The sequence below is a fragment of the Taurulus bubalis genome (assembly GCF_910589615.1).
Source record: "Taurulus bubalis genome assembly, chromosome: 1".
Classification (NCBI taxonomy): Eukaryota; Metazoa; Chordata; class Actinopteri; order Perciformes; family Cottidae; genus Taurulus; species Taurulus bubalis.
In genome coordinates this window covers 9410375-9429275 of record NC_136589.1, presented here as the reverse complement: position 1 = coordinate 9429275, position 18901 = coordinate 9410375, and the positions used below count along the sequence as shown (strand labels likewise).

Here is an 18901-nt window from a genome sequence, read left to right as displayed (position 1 = left end):
GCCTGACCAGTTCTGATCCCTTCCCCTTATTCATGGCTTATCTTTAGCTTGTTTTGTCAGGATTGGACTCTGACAAAGACTGTCTCAGACACCATTTACATCTTGTTTATTTAAGTTTGCTGACTCTTTGTTGCCTTTTGTAAAAACTTGGTCCCAAAGTCAATTTTAAAACAAAGTTTAAAAAATAAATCATATCATAGATATATGTTTGTGTATATTTATGTATGTATGTATGTTTACATAATTTGTGTGTGTGTATATATATATATACATACATACATACATACATACATACATACATACATACATACATACATACATACATACATACATGGTGTGTATGTGTATATACTATATGTATATATATTTCATTGTGTACACTGTTGTGCACAATTAAAATACATGGTGCATTCATTTTGATATCACTTTTCCATTGGAGAGGTCATTGGACTGCAGACTACACAGCTCCTAATTTGGTGATGAGGGGGTTTAACAGTTTGAGGAACTCTATCCGTGGAGCTGCTGACAGTCCTCAGCCCCCCTGAGTCCTCGCTAAGGACGAAGCTCGCGGTTAAAGAAAAGACTACTGGCTCTGCTTAAAGTATTCGTTGTGGTTTGAATTAGAAAGGGGATAAATTCTCTGAATAATGATCGCAAAACATTTATCTTCAGCTGCCCGGTTGAAACAAAACACGCTTCAGTAAAACTTTGAACCATTTTTCCTTCCCTTTTTTTTTTTCCCCAGCCGTTTTGTTTTCAAACTGTAGTGCTGAGTTCATGGGAAACTCTCTCCCAGGTTACCTGCGCCCCTGAAAAGTAATGGGGAAAAAAGGATTACGGCCACAAGAATGTTTTTGCAGTTTGTTGAAATATTACTAACCTTGTGAAATGTCATTTTGAATGAGAAAGCAAACATATTTTAATCAGGCTTTTAAAGGCAGGGCTTTTTAAACTGTGACTCTCGGAGAAAGGGGTCAGCTAATTGCAACGTTTGATGTCAAGTTTGGTCTCTCTCCATTTTGATGCGACTGCCTGGAAGCACGCTCGCACTCTTTGCTCTCATTCTCTCTCTCTCTGTCCCACACACACACTTTATCACACATACACAGTCGAAGGAAAAATTACTGAAAGGTCTCAGGGTTCTCAATGGTGTAATCTTCATAGTCTTTGCTTCTATTTCCTGTCAGCCCTCCGCTCAACTTCAACCTTTCCTCTCCTGCATCCTGCAAGATTTAAGGATCTTATTCATAATTTGGTTTATCAATGTGTATGGGCATGCCACTGTACTAAGAGTAGGGCCTCGCAGTCCTCAGTCTATGATCAATCTCCCAGTTTCCTTGTTGAATAACTACTTTGGTGGACGAAATAATTGCGATAAACAATATTGTCATTTTAAGACTATCATGATAATGTAATTGCATCATAATATAAGTAAGTACAGCCTTTTGTGAACATTTAATTATTAAAACTTGTATGTGGGGAAAAAAAGGTTATATTCTAAAGAAATAAAACCACACAACCAAACAATTAATAAAATGGAGTCTCCAGGAAAAAAAAAGTCCATGCAATGCCTACGTCTTATATCTGCAGGGAAAACCCTGCTGTTTATTCTGGCCTCATGTGGCCTAAATGTTGGCGACATTCATATGCAAACAAACGATTAGATACGTCTACACCATGGAAATTGAGTTCTTGGATTGTAACAGTGTACCGTTATCATGGTATGCTGTGGCATTGAGAGTGAAGGTTATCGTATCGTGTACATTTGCTGAGTGTGTGTGTGAGTTAAAAGCTACAGCCAGGATAATAATAATAATAGTGTAATACCGTATACCGTGATAGCGTGAAACTGATATTTTCTGAGATGGTTATTGCACCGTGAAAATCTCATACCGTTACAATTGTATGAGGCCATGTGCATGCACTGTACGATTAATCGTTATAGGTATCATTTTGACAGGCCTGCGCTTGGAGCAATGGTACGTGCAAAGCTCTCCCACCGTCCTACAACAAAACAATCCTCCAGTCACATAGGCCCAAATCTCTCTGGTTCTCATATATATAATTACTGTATTATCTAAAGCAGAGGGGGGAGGGCAGAGGGATATACATTATAAATTATGTTTGACAAGGTGGGGTTAGTGGTTTTGTCGTGGCTTGTCTTTAGTTATTACTCATACTTCCTCCTGCCAAAGATAAGGTCTGCTGGTGAACATACCAAGGTGAGCGCTGGCGCAGGGCCCTTATCGCCAGTATTGATTTAGGGCAAAACCCAGTGACAGAGGTCATTGTGCAGTAAAGCTATCCATCATTCGGGTTTGATTTCTGCTCTGACCTGTCTCCAAGTTGTCTGCACGTAGGCGAGTCACGGGGAGGAGAGGCCACGGGAGGGTTGGACTGGGAGGTGTGATGTGTGACGGTGCATTGACGAGCTCTAGGTAATGCTCACGGTTTGTCAACTTAAGAGATGTCAAGAATTCATAATTTTAAGACTGTTATTTCAGGTTGATTTATATTTACGAATTAAGGAAACAGTGTTAACTCAATTTTAGCTTCTAATTATGGTGTGGAATCCAGAAATGATTTGTCTTGCATTTAAAGCTTTGGATGCTTAAGAATAATATGTAGCCTTGAATTGTGTTCTGCTGGTAGCTGATGGCCATCTTCCCACTGTTTATTCTGCCACTCTCAGTAATTCTCCATGTGTCCGAGAAACTGAGAAACATTTCCCCCAGAGTTAAAATGCAAGGTAGTTCTCAGTCTGTGGTAAATTAATTGACAATCATAAACACAGGTTTCCCTCTTTGTAGGGGTATTTTTTCAGATGTCTGAAGATTGGTATTTATTGCTGTTAATGTTGTCCGTGGCCTTGGTTGCCAGACTTGTACGTTTAGGCTTCAATGTTCTTTTCATCCTTGCTTCAAATTGGTGGCTTGTACTTTCAAATATGCTATAAGTCATATTATTGATTTGTCATGAAGATTATTTATTGCACTTTTTTCACCAACTTGTGCAAGAGCTAGAAGCTGCCAATAATTCTCCTGGAGCGATCGCATGTAAATGGTTGTAAACTGTCAGCTGACTCCTGAGGGGAAAGGTATCCAGTAGAGTCTGAAGGCATCTTTAGTTATGCTAAAGTAGCAATGGTGGTGCTGTTTACTCTAACCTAGCAGAGGATAACTTAAGTAGCTAATTACACTTCAGTCTGTAATCAATTCCATGTCAGGTTGTCTGAGAACCTGGATTTGTGGTGGATTTCAGTTAAATACATGGGCAGCTTATACATTTTATGGTTCTCTCCTCAAATTAAAGTTTATTTCCGCAATCCCCTCTAAAATGTGTCATATCCCATTACGCAAATTTGGATATGGTAAATTATAGAGGAGAGTGCTTACGCCATGAATATGTTGACTTTTTTTGTGCTGTGTGCAGGGGGTTCGCTCGCTGGGGTTTGGGGGTGTCTTTAACTCTAAAAAGTTGTCTTGAATTTTCTCCCTTTGCAAGATGATGTGTTTTTGCAATTCAAATATTTGCTCTTTCTCTTCTCCATTGCAAAGCTCCCTTTGAAGCGGAAGAGTTCTATCAGGACCAATGACAGTGTGAGCTTGCAGCGTGACAGCGCAAGAGGCAGTGCTGGACTATTTCTAACTGCATATTTAAATAGCAAGGAAATCAAATATCAAAAATGTATGCAAATGACGGCATGTTTTGCATGCTGATATTTTTATGATTTGGAGCTTGCATATTCAGGTGGTGTTCAGTATGTGCTTAGCTTTAGCAACATTAATCAGAATTACAGTATTTCATGTCTTCACCACATCCTTGATCTCCCTCTAACAAACATTGCTGGGGGTGGAAGGTCTGCAATTTTGCAGATTTACTTTTAATGAAACCTCTGCTTAATGTTTTTATGGACCGTTTTTAGTGGAAAGGCATATTTATGGCCTTGGGCTTCATAGGAAAGTGTGTAACCCAGAAACTCTGACTACTTCCTTCTTAATATGATTTTTCTCTATATTGCACATTATGGAAGACCTAACTACCCAATCGTATTTACATTAATCACAGCTAATATAGATGTGTGTGTATGTATGTATATATATATATATATATATATATATATATATATATATATATATATATATATACACGTACACACGTGTTGGTTATATTGGAAATGGAATTATGGGTTTCTTTTTGAGTATATGCCTTCTTCATGTTTTGTGGGAAAGCCTATTTTCACTTAAATGAAGATTGTGGACGTATTCATTATAATTAACATATGCACCATGACGCCATGCGTGGGTGTTTTGGGAAATGTATGTGTTTTTCCAACGAGCAACATATCGAGACAAAGCCCTCGAAATGGGCCCATGGCCTGTCTGCACTCCTAAAGGTATAGAAAATACAGTATGAAATAATTAATTGAATTGTCATTTGTATGAGCAGCGCTTGCTCTCTGCACCCTATAATTCCAACCTCTTTCTCCCCCTTCCCCTCACCACATTTCTCCCTTCTTTTTTTTCTAAACAGCAATTAATCTCATTTTTAGTCCAATTTCCAGCCCTCTGCTGGAGTCAGAGCAAGTCCCCTGTTTTGTTCCTATTTGGCTTGGTTCCTCTGCATAGTCATTAAGGGCCCAATTAATGTCACCCTTTAGCTGAAGAGTGCTCATTTTTATTGGGGAGCTGACAGTCACCGCCATGAGTGCCGCAGTGTAATATGCATTAATTGCCCCGTAACACTGGTAATTACCAGTTCTTCAAGCCTCTCAGTAAACTGTCATGCCCAGACACGACTGCTTTGAAATAGATTACTCATTAGGGGGACCTGCCCTGTTTTCCAATGGGGGCTCGCTGGGTTGGCATAAAGATGAAAAAAAATCTGGTGCTTGAACAAATAGTTGCCAAGAGCAATTTCCTATTACAACTTCCCAGTAACGGCTTTTCTGTGTCTCACTTTTTCTTTCTTTTGCCTCGGATGGCATTCCAGCCGTCACTCGAGTTAAAGAACAGAAGTACAGCAAGACGTCCATCACAGATCTTGCTGATAGATAGCAGTTGGTTTGACTCCTTGTGCCATAGGTTGGGATGGGTATTGTGAGGGTTTTATTCGATGCTAGTACTTCTATGGTTACTGGCCATTGGTTTGGTTCCTTATCAATACTCTTTATCGATTCTTTTTTTTATATTTTGTGAGAAAAAAAGTCAATTAATTAGAAATAAAGCAACATTGCTTTATTATTCTTATGTACAAACAAATAGTCTTTCTTGAGCAGCAATGTCTAAATAACTCACTATTGTTGACTATACTAGTTCAAAGCCAACAATATATGTAAATAAATCAATACCTTTTTTAAAATAAACAATATTCTTAGCAGCCAAGAGCTAAATAAAGTTGGCTGTTGCCTCAGCTCAGAAATCTACAAAAGGTTCCTAAATCCTTAAAATACAGGCGCAGCTGAACAATTAGCTGAGCGATCAGCTTTCATTTATCAGCCTGTTCTTATGATTAAACTCTGCATCGCTAACGTCACCTGCAGTGGACGAGGAGGATACAGTAGGAAACTCTGCATTTCTGCACATGTAAGTTATGTGTGTTCATTGATAAATTGCTGGTATTACCAGTCTTTCTTGTACGGGGTTTTATTGCATATGTGAGAACAAGAGTTCGCTACTCAGTAAAATGTAGCCATACTTTCGATCTTTTTGTTCTCTCTTTCATGATGGGTGTTTCACACTGCAAAGACAGGCACAGAGACAGGGAGAGGAGGTTTGCAACGTTGCTTTTTTGCCCTGAGATCTCTCACTCTGTAGCTTCTAAAGTAACACTAGCATTACGGACCTTATCGATACCCCGGTTTCTACGACTGTATAATCGGTTCCTGTTGAGAACAGAGTTTCGGGGCGAAGGGGCCATCCCTAGCCTTAGGATTTCACCATTCAGCATATTGCCTTGGTTTTAAGTGAAATCTTCAATGTTCATTGTTTTTTCTGTTTTTGCCGTTGTACAACACTGCCCTGAATGCCCTAGCATTGCAAGTGTCAGCATTGTTGCTTAATGTGGGGCATTTCAGGGCCTCTGTTCATAGGATCAAGGCAGTGTTGATGTGAAGTTCTTGTTCAAATATTGATGCTAACTTTGCTCAGGTCTTGTGTTTGCAGAATGTGGAATCTCTGTTTTAAACATTAGCTTGTGCTTCACGGTTCCAGAAACGTGTCCTGCATAGCCGCAGAAAAATAATTTAATCGTGAATGCAAATAGATGAATTTAAAGAAATGGTTAGAGGACAAAAAGAGCAGATGAAGTGTGGGTGTCGCCGTTGTTCTGCGATAAGATATCATAAAGGAGGGACCAAATCAAACAATGTTAGCTGTTACACATCCTCTCGACAGAAAGGTGTTGGCCTATTTAGTCACGCTAGAAACAATATTTATATTTCACAGCTTTGTAAACACTCCAAGTGTGCGCTGGGCTGATTCTTCTATGGTCCCTGTTCGTTCTTTCTTTCTTTTTTCAAAAGCACTCTTGTGTCATTACCCATTTACCATAGCAAGGAAAATAACAGAATGTGAAGACCGGGGAAAAGCCTCTAACACACACACACACGGATAAAACACACGCATGCATGCACACACAGAGCTTCTCAAAAGGTGCTGCTTTTGTTTTATCTCCCTTATAGCACCTGCTCCAGGCAATCTGCTCCCACTCGTCTCAAATGAATTTAGTCACGGCCTCTCAGAATCTCAGCCAGCGATGCGCTAATGAAAGGAGATAGTACAATTTGAACTGACCAGGTAGCAGCCAGCAGTGCCCAGCTGAGAGCAAGGGATGAGGACGCACCCCGCTTTGAAACAAAAGACAAGTCAACCGTCCGCTGATATACCCATTACCCTTCTCATTAATACCCTGCAGACCTCAGCGTGTGTGTGTGTCCGTCCGTGTGCACTTGTGCGTGCGTCTATCTGTTTGTGTTGGTCGAGCACTTATCGAATTGTTTATGACAGGCCTAATTGGGCTAATTGAAGACATTAAGATTACCTGTCAGCTCTGTGTATCCAGACTCCCTATCTGTCTGACAACTCCTGACAAGTGAGGGACCCCGTAGCATCCGTCATGATGGAGCATTCCCAGGCCGTAATAGGGACAATAGGGGCCACTCTAATTTGATGTGGACAGCCGTGTGTGTGTGAGACTGTGACTGTGACTGTGAGAGAGAAATATAAGTGAGAGTTGGGGGCTCTGTGGCTAATGGAGTCCCCCTTGGCTATGTGACAAAGCGATGAGGCGGTCTGAGGGGAAAAGTGAAAGGGGTCTTCAAGTGTTTAAGGACATGAGAGGCAAGGTGCTCGGGGTGACGGCCTTCACCGATTGAATGACAAGGGAGGAGCGCTGACATCTGTGTGTGCTCCTATAGCGGACAGACTCAAAATGTAGATGATGGGCCCACTTTGACTTTTCCATATATGTGTGTTCTGTCATTCACAGTTACAGAAAACCACTGATAAATAATATCATGCAAAAACTATATATTTTGTCTACCTGTGTTCTTCAATCGTTTCATTGGAAATATAGTTTAGTCATTATAGTTTATCCTCCTCTGATCTGAGGGCCAGATATTCATAGATCAGGGTTGCCAGATCGTAAGCAGAGCACAGTCCTATCTTCTAAGGCTTAAGGAATGTGCCTGTGCATATTTGTATCGGCCCACCCTACCTCCTGTTCTTCCCCACTCTCCTGTGTGGGCATTGTGTGGAGCTTTGCAGCATCGTCGCTATGACAGATCAACGCTGTCAGCCCAGGAGATCCCTCTGTTTGTTTGTTCTCCAAAAGGGGTTAAACTGTCAAGTTGACAACTCACAAGACCTTTAGACTCTTGCACTACCGCCTCTCCCCGTCTCTCTTCTCTCCCTCCATGGCTCCCTCCCCCCTGTCCACCTTCATCCCCAAACGAGTGAAAATCAATACCAGATTGCCTGAGGACCACTGTTTGGTGTGGGCCTGACCCCTAGATGTCCCCCACTCTGCTTCTTTCATTACATGTAGCCCAGTATTTAACTTCCATCCTCATCCCTCGCCTAATTAGTTTCGATAAGCCCTAAGTCTCTCTCTCTCTCTCTCTCTCTCTCTCTCGCCCCCTCCCACCCACCCCCACCCCTCTCTTACACGTGCACTAGCACACAAGCACACACATGGACATGTTGCTTTTTTGCCCTTTGAAGGGACACTCTGGGCTGGCAGTAATAAAAAGACAAATCCCAACACGCGCACAGAAGCCCCCAGCGATTCTTGAACTGGGATTATTTCTTTGTTTGCATAGCAAATTCTTAAAAACTACAATGAAATTAGATTTGCACCCCAGATCATCAGTGAAAACACAGGGGATATCCTGTGTTGTCCAAAGGCTAATGCTGCGTTGTGGTGGGCCTGTTAGCAAGACTACACCCCCACGTGTGGGGTTTTCCACTCGGCCTCCCCGTGAGAGTGCGTCTCTGTTGAGTTGTCCAGTCGCAGACAAAATAGCCATGACTATTTTCTACTATTTACAGAAGATGCTAGTTAGCTCTTTTTTGAATTTCCTCTCACTAAACCTTGTAAATAATTGATTAGCACAAACCCAGAAAACAGTTTTCAGTGATTTGTCCGCTGTAGGTCTGTGTGTGTGTGTTTTTATGTACCACCCACATGTCCAGGTGCCGCCACTGCGCCGGCTGGCCTCGTCGACCACTGACAAGCCCCAACGACATGTCGGCCCCCCTGCTCTGCTCCCCCCCCCAGGGGCTAAAATTACCCTCTGGAATGTAAACAGACTGCAGAGTAAGCACACAGCTTTCTGTGGCCCTTCGCCTGAGTCCGTCTCCAAACCGGCCCCCCAAACTTGGACAGTTACATTTTGGACTCCAAGGCCAAGTTTGACGGCAGGGATACCGGTACCTGTTGTACGTTGCAAACGTTTCACGCAAAAGCTGAAAAATCTACTTATTTTATTTTTTTACTATTTCTCCTCAGACCTCCTTTCCCCTTTTTATTGTACCAGACAGATGGGCATTCACACCAATTCATTAGGTGTGTGGGGTAGCTGTAAGCGGTGGAGTCTGGGTGAAGAAGTTCACTGGGCCGGGCGCTGACATGTTGATTTAGTGGTGGTAACACGACTGCACTTCCAAAGGTGCTGACTTGGACGAAAGCCAGGACTCTTTTTCTCCCAGGGAGACATTAGAGGCCTCACTCTAATTTCGGGGCAGGGTTCTACTCTGGGATGCAGAGGCCAGGAGGCCCTGCACAACAAACATTCACACCTGCCTTTCCATGCCGAACTTTTGGTTCAGCCCTCACTGGAGTGGCAGCAGAATTGAAGATGTAAGACTGAGCCAGTGGATATTGTGGCTTTTTTCAGAGCATGTGAACCGCGGATGCTTTTCTAGTCGCTGATCTCTGATAATGTTACATTGTCAACAACCAATCAGTGTTTAAAATGACACGAGGAGAACGGTTACTTTAAGACGCGTTCAGGCTCTGCTCGGTGAAAATGAGTTTTGGGCAAAGGTAATTTATAACGTAATCATGAAGTGTTCACATGTAATCTCGTAAAATGTAGTGTTGGTGAGAAACTTTAATAAATCCAGTTGTTTGAAGGAGATGTTTTCACGTAATAATAAATAGATATTTGAGATGAATTATGACCTGTTTACACTAATTCTAAGCAGTTTATAATAAATACATCAATAAAACTACTAATAAAATAATTATTTATTTTAATAGATACAATATATATCATTTGAATTGTGTGTTTTTATGAGGGGAAAAAAACAATTAGTAAAAGGATGACATTTAGAATTATTGATGGTTTACAAATAATTTTTTAGGACGGTGGCAAAAAAAATTTGTCTGGAGCCTTGTAGATATTATCAAACAACAATATGGACCATCAATGATCTTAAATTAGTATCGGTGCTCCATTTTGTTTTCTTCTTTTGTGCTGATCCGATCTGTGATCCGATCCATGACTCTGATACGATCCGAACTGTGAGTTGTATGATCCGTTGCCTCACTAGTTAGAAATGACAAAAGGTTTGTTAAAACTTAAAATGGAAATTGTATTTAAAAAAATATTAGAGCACTAGCTTGTTTGCACGCGTGTTTATATGTTTGTTTCAATAGCAGAACAAATTGTAGGAGCCAAACAGCCAAGTCTCAGACACACACACACGCTATGACCTCACATATAAACATGATATCATCCATACATATACACACACAACAATGTTCTTCTGCTGGACACACCAGGTTTGCAGGCGCCCGGTCAGGCTGACGCTGCCCTCGCAAGGGCAGATAGGGTTACAGTACAAACTGTTGTTGATTAGGGCCGTGCCTGTAGTGGGGGATCATCCTAAATTGAAAACACATCAGCCGCCAGGGTTAAGGGCAGGATTAGGACCAGGGCTGCGTGGGGCGGAGAGCAGCGGCAGACGCAAGATGGCCGTCCCTCTGCTTGCTTGCGACTGTGTTTCCCCAGAGACAGGTGGCAATTATCGGCCAGGGCTGTTGGGAGTTCACAATAACAGGTTAAAGGAGCATGTATCCCCTTGACGCTGTAGTCCTCGGCGTCTACACAGGCGCCCAGCCCCCAGCCTGCTCGCCCGCCACTGCGGGGTGGTTTCCTGTCTCCAAGCAGAACCTACAGACATGGTTACTCATCAAAGGCCAGAGGAAGTCTCTGGACAGATCTCCAAATTAGCACTGCGACCAGTGTTTGGCTTTAGAGACTAATAAACCTAATCTGAAAACGGTAATCTCAATCTTGTGTATCGCATACATTTAAAATGTACACACGTCCATACTCACAGATTATTGCCTACTCGTGATTTCAGTACACCTTTTGCAACCATTGACATAATAGGATTTAATAATATCCGGTGTTAATGAATACCCAATTAGTGTGTCATAACTGAAGAGATCAAGCCGTTCTCATGATCTAGAGGCTCATTATAAAGGATGAGGAGTCGATATCTGAGAAAAGATCAGGTGAATGCTGACCGCCTGAATATGAACCCTTACACAGCCTGGGAATAATAACACAGAGAATTCTTACTACTCATATCACAAATGCTGAATTCAAAAGTTTTTGTAAAAGAGGAGAAAAGACACAAGGATTTGTCTAGAGTATAAATTGTTCCATAACTCCAACCCAACTTTTAATATTGATCGTTATGGTCTCATCAGAGAGCTGTCGTCGGTAACTTTTGTTTAGTCGTATGCAGGGTCCTCCACGCTGTTTGGAGCAACTTCTGAACACTAAACAGACGCATCCATAGCCAGACCACACCTTGTTTGGTTTCGCTCCACATCCAAAGCAGACCAGAGTGTGTCAAAGCACGTTGGACCGTGACAGCGTAGATCTTACAGGGGACCAGCACAAATTACACACACACAACGCACACTTGTCCCTCAAATATGTGTTGCTAATGCAGTCGGCGACATGCTCAGTTAAGGGACCTAATGAGTTCCAAACGCTGATTAAGCTTCCTCCCATTGGCTGGAGGATGTTTGGGAAGCATACTATTGCACAAATGGCTCCTAACCAGGACCAAATGGCGTGAGGAGGCTGATGCTTATTAGGTCAGGTGCTCCTTAAAATAATCACGTGTTAGCCATGTTATCAATCAGCTGATTGATATAGAGTGCGTGTGTGTGAGTGAAGATAAGGTGTAAGTTAATGTGAGAAGGTGACTAAGGTGATAGGAGGGCGTGAGGGAAACTGAGGTCAGAGAAAGTGATAATTCGTGGTGGGAGAAAAGTCCCACAATACAGTGACGTGTTAGGAGTTAAAGGTGATTAATACAATGATAAGAATAACTTATTTGTACAAATCATCATCCAGAAAAAAAGTTTGTTAATTTCAGTGCAAGGCTTAGATTTGTTTTTATTATAGTTTCTTTTATCCACAAATGTGTGGATTATGCTGTGAGTACCACAAACATACCTGCATCCTAGTTGTGTGTGTGTGTGTGTGTGTTAACTAGATTCTGTATATTCTTCAGAGCACATAAAAACTATTTAAAAGCTATTGCCCTAATGCATTAAATTAATACATCTGACAAATCACTGTAATGATAATGTCTATAGAATAGGGCAATATATTGTCAGAACACTGTACTATATCATGATTTCAGGCAATGTTTTGTAATGTTATTGCTGCATTACAGTAACATGATACATATTTACAATATTATTGTGTAATAATCTATATATATTGTGTATTATTTCTTCATAATTATTGTAAGTGAAATTGCCATCAAATATCTAATCCATTGTTATTGTCAAAAAAAATGGATACAAATATCTTGACAAGATACTATACAAGATACAAAGGAACACCTTAGATTTAATTTTGTCAATATCGCAGTATACCCTTATTTGACAGGTAGCTAACTCACAAAAACCAACAATACATTTTCTTTTTTTATTATATATTTATACATCTGTAGTTTCTATGGTTACTTCATAAAGCAGTGGACTCACACTGACCTGACCTCCCACACCCATCATACTCACACATTGCGCCTCCACACGTCTATGTTAAAGCCCAACACTACACATACACACATATACATACCCTCCCGCTACCTCCAACAGTGATAAAGACAAACCACCACCGCGCCACGTTCCCTTTCCATACCCCATCGACAGAAAACATAAAAATGTCGGGGAGAATTACACTTGGCGGAAGATGTTTTATTTTTTATTGCCCTCTATTCCACCTTAATTACAATGCTTGTGGAGGCTTGGGTGACTCATTTAACATACAATTGTATGCCGCAGCTGCCTTGTATTTGTGCTTTACATACCTGAGCAGAATTGAACTTTTCCTCGTCCACAACAATAAAGGGGGCGGTGGTGAGAGAAAAGAAGGTGTTTTTTTCTGAGCTCTAGTCATGTTAATAACTTGTCTGTGTGAGGTTTACTCTTCCATTCAACTCCTGTTATTTATGGACAGGAGGATGTATAGTTTGTAGCAATGGATTATTTACCTCCCCGTACGTGGACGCCCCTCCAGGCAGAGCCAGACTTTTAAATATCCTCTTTGTGTGCACGGAAGCTTGTGTTATCGGGGCGTCTTCATCGCAGGGCTGGCTGACTTGCTACAAACAGCCACTATGAGGCCATTAAAATACACGCGCTGGACGTACAGTGATCAGCTGCGGGCCATATCACCTGGCATGCAGGCCCTGGGTCACTGCCCCCCCCCCCCCCCCCCCCCCCCCCCCCCCCCCTCCAAAACTCCACACTTTCAAACACATCACACAGTCATTATCTGACCCTGTAAATAAACTCCAATAGGGAGCTGCCTATAGCATGGACTGACCATGAAAGGTCATTTGTCACTAATACACACATTTTTTGACTTTTGCTATGTGCATAGGCCTTCTGTCTTCAACACAGAGAATGTTATTCCACTATACCTCTCACCCCAATTACTCTCAATGCTTTCTGCTTCAAAAGAAGTTGAGCAGGTTTCATACCTGCATTTCAGGGAGCGGAGAAAAGACTGACTAAAGCTTATGTTTGGCTGCGCTTTAGCGCGTCTACCTTCTGACCTGATGTATGGATGCTGAAAACAAAGAAGTCTTTGTGGGGAAACCTCCGAGACATGGAGTTCATGCTCAGGTAAAGGCTTATGCTGTCTAAATCATCGCCGGGGCGTTTGTTTAAAATGGGTCTGCGCGGTATGTAAAATGAAATGACGTGTTTTAAAGTCAAGTGTAAATTCATCGTGATTTTATTGATAATTAGTCATGCCGCGTAATGTGTTTTGGCAGAAGTGCTCAACCCCCAGTTTTAGTAAAGCTTTTTCTCACCAAATGTGGCAGATCAAATTAGCCTTGATCTGTTTGTTCGGTAGAAATGTTAAACAGCAAGTTATTTTTTAAGGGGGGTGCTGGCGGTGAGCTGTCTGACCTCCAGCAACCTCAGATTTATAAAAAAGAAAACCAAAACGGCAAGTTTGCAAGTTATTTGAAGGGTACAGTTTTGTATTTTACTGTATTTCTCACTAGATTGCAGTTAGTTAGATTGCATAGGTTTTTTTTTCTCTCTCTTTTTTTTGGTGCTCTGTGTACATATGGGTGGTGCATTTAAGAGGCAGAGATTTAATTCCAGCTCTGTGTGAGGCTTGGCTGCATGACTCGCTGTGTGTGTGCAGGCAGACACTAATAACACTCCCTCTCCTCCATTGCAGCGTTTCTGTTCCTGAGTGCCTTGCTCTCATTAAGCTGCCGAAGTAAGCTGCTTGGCACCTGCTTTAAATGCGACCACCACCCGCTCATTAACACTAACGAAAGCGTGGCTGGCAGCCGCAATCCACGCCCAGGCTCGTCAAGTGTCCCCCTTGCTGAAATTAGCTCCGTTTCACAAACAATTTCACCAACTCGTTACAGAGTTAGGTGTTTATTGGAAGATGGTTGACTCTGACGCCGAGGTGGTGTGCATGTAATAGGCACCCACCAGGTTAAGATGAGCCAACCCACATAATAAACCATAATTTGCCTCCAAATCCAAACTGATCTTCCAGTCACTTCCTCCGGCGTTATTACACACAAAGGGATTGTAAAGGAGTACATAGGGCAGCATATATTTATTATTGCTCTGGAACTTCTTCTTCTCATACTGTGGCCGTACGGCTCAGTCTTACCCTCTGACCATTCCCTTCCCCCTCAGTGTTATTGTTTGTATTCCCAGTCTCAGATGTTTACCTCAAGCTCCCTGTAGTATTGACTTGTATTAATTCTGAGTAGGATTCAAAGTCCATTTATTTTCTTTACGGTATGGAAAGGCCTTGGTGACATGGCTCCCCTGTGTTTATAATTGTGCTTGTTTCAATTTGCGCTCTGCCTCCCCATGACAGACCTCGGACATGATGTATCGTACACCGCTGCCTTATCTGTTGATGTACAGTTTTAACCTTTCCAGAAGGTTGCTTCTCTCCACTCTCTGCCGACCAGTCTCCATTCTCTCCCCTTTTCAGCCTCACCTCCCCATCCAGAGCACAGGAAATGCATACAGCACGGCGGCTGAATAAAAAGAAGAGCATAACCCCTTTTCCAAAGTCACCTAATGTAAATGTTTAGGTTTTGTTTCCATAACATTTCCATATTAAGAGTTGGCGACCATGTGCAGCGGCGGGCCGTGGAAACGATGAGAGTTTGGGGGCTTGAGCTTTGTGCGGTGCTGAGAGGCTGAGCTATGTGTGTGACATTGTGGTGAACTTTCAGTGTGCATCTGTGGGCTTTCTCCAGGGCTGTTAGCTTTGGCCTGTTCGCTCATAGATACAGCACCGTAAATCACACGCTGTAAAATGTAGAATCCGGGGACGGGTGCAGAAGCATGTACTGCTGCAAGGGCCTCTTTGAGGGAGGGTGTGTGCGTGTAGGGTCACATATTTTGTGTTGCGCATGTGTCGGTCTCCATGCAAGTACTGTATGTAGAACATGCATTGCCTGAAGGCACGGTCAACAGCACACATGCATAGTTGGCAATGTCACGACAACTGATTCTTGCACTCGCATTTATAATATATGTGGTTAGAATGTCTTGTTAAAGTTGTAAGGGTCAAACATCAAGGTATTTATAATAAGCTCATAAATGTAAACCATATGAGAGATGAAATATTCACGTAATTATTATTAAAATAACACCACAGGGTGTTTAAGCCAGTATTTTAATACAAAATGATTGATCACAGGTTCAAGGTTTTATGCACTTTACCTTGGAGCTGAACTTCTGTTGCTCTCCGTGGCTCTTTGGCTAGCTTCCTGTCTAGGTCTCCCGAGGCCCCACAACATTGTTAACTGTCTGAGGATAGAGTGTCTGGGACCGGAGCACTGTCAGCCGCCTTGAATCTGGAAGCTGAGGTGCTCTCCGTTCAGAGTTCAACTGTGACATGTCTTTATGCATGGCAGCTAATGTTCAAAGAATATGTATGATCTATATGAGGCAGAGAGAGGCCACCGGTGGCTCTTTGGGGCATAATAAATAGCTTGAAAGATGATTCATTGACTTTGTGAGAGGGAGAAGTAGTGAAATAACGTTGCACATTCCCGGTGAAGAACTCCTTCATTTTAATTGTTTCTACACCTTTCAGCAGACCTTCAGGTGTACAGTAGCTACAGTGTCTATAAAAGACAATAGCAACAAACTGATCAGAGGGAGAGAACAAAGAATGGGAGAAAGAAAAGCAAAACATCTTGTATTTCAATAGTGTGAACTTGACTTCTGAGTTGCTTGGCAAGTCCTTATTTATAGCTTTTGGGAAGTGCAGTACTTGCCAACTGAGGCAAAGTTGCTTTGGCTTTCAAAGTGAATGTGAATGAAACAGCTGGACGCTGTCGGATTGGCTAACATTAGCAGCCAGATGCAGATTGTTTAAGTCTCAGACTTTGTGTTGAACTCTGCGTGCTCTGCTATGTCCCAAAAGCTTCCTACGACAGGATCCGGAGGCCTTGGTGTAGAGCTTTGTTATTTCTTAGATTATTGTTATTCCACTGCCATTGTAATGTGATCAAGTGTGTATCACCTTGTCAGAAAGATGTTAATCTTCCTGGCAGCTTTTTCATTTGATTCAACACAAGTTTCCTGCATGGTGATCAAAGGAAAAAACATAAGTGACCTTATCTCCCGTAGATCAATCTCGCTTATGTCCCGTCTTTCTATCCCTTCACTTACTTATTCATGCTTTTTATTTTTGCCTCACAAATCCAACATCAACAGCCTTAAGCATTGTGCAGATATGAATTTGAAGGAAACTGTAACTCATTCATAGCTACTTCAGAACTCTCAGACCTGACAGCAATGATGTACTAACAAAAAATGTGCTCTTGTTTTGCACTGCAGGTTTGGTCCGGGCCTTGTGATCTACTGGTATGGTTTCATAGAGGAGCTGGACTGCCAAAGAGACAGAGGTATCCTGCTCAAAGACTGCTTCCCGACAGACATTGTCCTGTGCCATGCCGCTCAGCAGGACGGACCGCCACACGAGCCAGAATAAAGACAAAGAGTGAGAGAAAAGAAAAAAAAAAAAAAAAGTGAGATGGAAGGAAAGAGAGAGGAGAACAAGGAGGCGGGAAGGGTAGGAACAAGGGTGTATACCGAGATCCGGAAGCAATTTGGCTTTCCTGCGGAGTGAGACGACTCTGCCCTGAACTCCTCCTGACCCTCGGTCTGTGTCTCACTTCCTCTCTTTCACTGCCCCAAAGCCACCACATGTAAACACACACCACCTTTCTGTATATCTGACAGCACAGGGTCAGATTCATACCTGTGTGCGAAAACACTGCCTTGGAGTCTTTCCTGGTTGCGGTCAGCTCCTGGCCCCTGGATGGCCTCTTGCAACGGACAGCCAGGGTGAGAGCAGGACCAAAGCAGGACATTAGGCCCTTCCTTATCACACCCAAAGCCCTGGCCTTTGTCACTCCTTCCTCCTCCACTCCATAAGCAGATAAGAGAGAGGCAGTCCGGGGGCTGGGTGGAAGCCTGTCTCTCACCTGCGTCACTCGGTGCCCTCTCAGTCACTCTCCGGGAGGTAAACAGGATCATTTCGGAATAAAGATGGCCTCCATGTGACCTTTTTCCACTTCACTTTATATAATCTATTGAGGATTAATTTTTTTGACCACCAGGGTTTACATTGCAACTAATCGTCATCACACAAATATGGTCAACGTTTTGTATCTGCTTCAATAACTATAATTGGTGACTTTTTAGTTACAAATCTCACACAGCTGCCACTGACCTTACGTGACAACAATGACGTTAGATAACAGGTGTTTCTGTTTTTCTCCTCAGCTGGTTTGTTTGGTGTTGGATACAGATAGACATATTTTTAAATCAGTCTGTTCTGCAATTCATATTTTTTCTGACAGTTCATGTGTTGAATATTTTCTACTTTTCTACCTGATACTCAATTTACAGCGATATGAAACAGAAAATAGAAAGTCCTCGCATATAAGAAGCTTGTTTGACATTTTCTGCCTCACAAATAAAAATGGCTCATTGATCATTTTCTGTGTTTCTATTGACTGACTGCTTAAGCGTTAAACTTGAAGAGGCAGCATTGGGTCACTGTAAGGCCCGGACTGTTGTGGATCTAGAAGGGCCAAGAACGGCAGCTCCTTGTGGTCACGAAAGCGTCTGGTAATCTGGTTTAGGGGGCTGTGGAATATGCTACAAGGTGGCCTGGATGGTTTTCAACAAAAAACAGAGAGTGGCATGGCTTTTATTCTATAGAAACCACAATTTATAAACCTACAATAAATAAATTATACACATTATTATTTTCTATAATATTAACAAGTTAATTTGTTATTTACATGTTTTATGAGTGGGCATTTTATCACTAGTATTTATAATATTTTTTTGGGCTGAATCACTTCATTCCTAACGCTAATTTATGTTTGCATGTCTATTCATTGTGTTTGTCCTCCAGTAATTCTGCACGGTTGCAGATTTCCATTATGCACCATGAATATTATGTGTTTTATACTGTTTGGATTCCAGTGATGTCTGCCATGATGCCATGAACTCCAGAGCAAGTCCAAAAGTGCAGCGGATATTCAAATCGCAACGATGTCCACCTCTCCTCGTTACTCGCGGCTTTCATCGTGGACTAGCAAACTAGCTGATTCAGAACTTGTCAAAAGGTCAACAATAACAGAGTCCACTCATTAAGAGCGGAGATATGATTGGTCAAATTTACTATCATTTGAAATCGGCTTTGCATAAATGTATAGTGACGCACCAATCGGAGCTGAAAAGCACCACCTTCATGCCTACAGATACTAGAGTAGAAACACCTGATTTTTGTGTAAAGGTGTGTGCCAATCCAGCAGTTGCGTGTTGCACTTCT

General features: G+C 42.1%; 1 protein-coding gene across 1 annotated transcript in view; it reads left to right on the top strand.

Moving 5' to 3' along the window:
* Positions 1-18055, top strand: part of cdin1 (CDAN1 interacting nuclease 1) — a gene marked incomplete at its 5' end in the record, with an annotated part of 53790 nt that extends 35735 nt beyond the window's left edge. The window contains one exon of the mRNA XM_079216913.1: positions 16891-18055. Within this exon, the coding sequence (XP_079073039.1) occupies positions 16891-17044 (154 nt within the window). The 3' untranslated portion in view covers positions 17045-18055. The remainder of the gene's footprint in view (positions 1-16890) is intronic.
* Between the last annotated feature and the right edge of the window lie 846 nt (positions 18056-18901).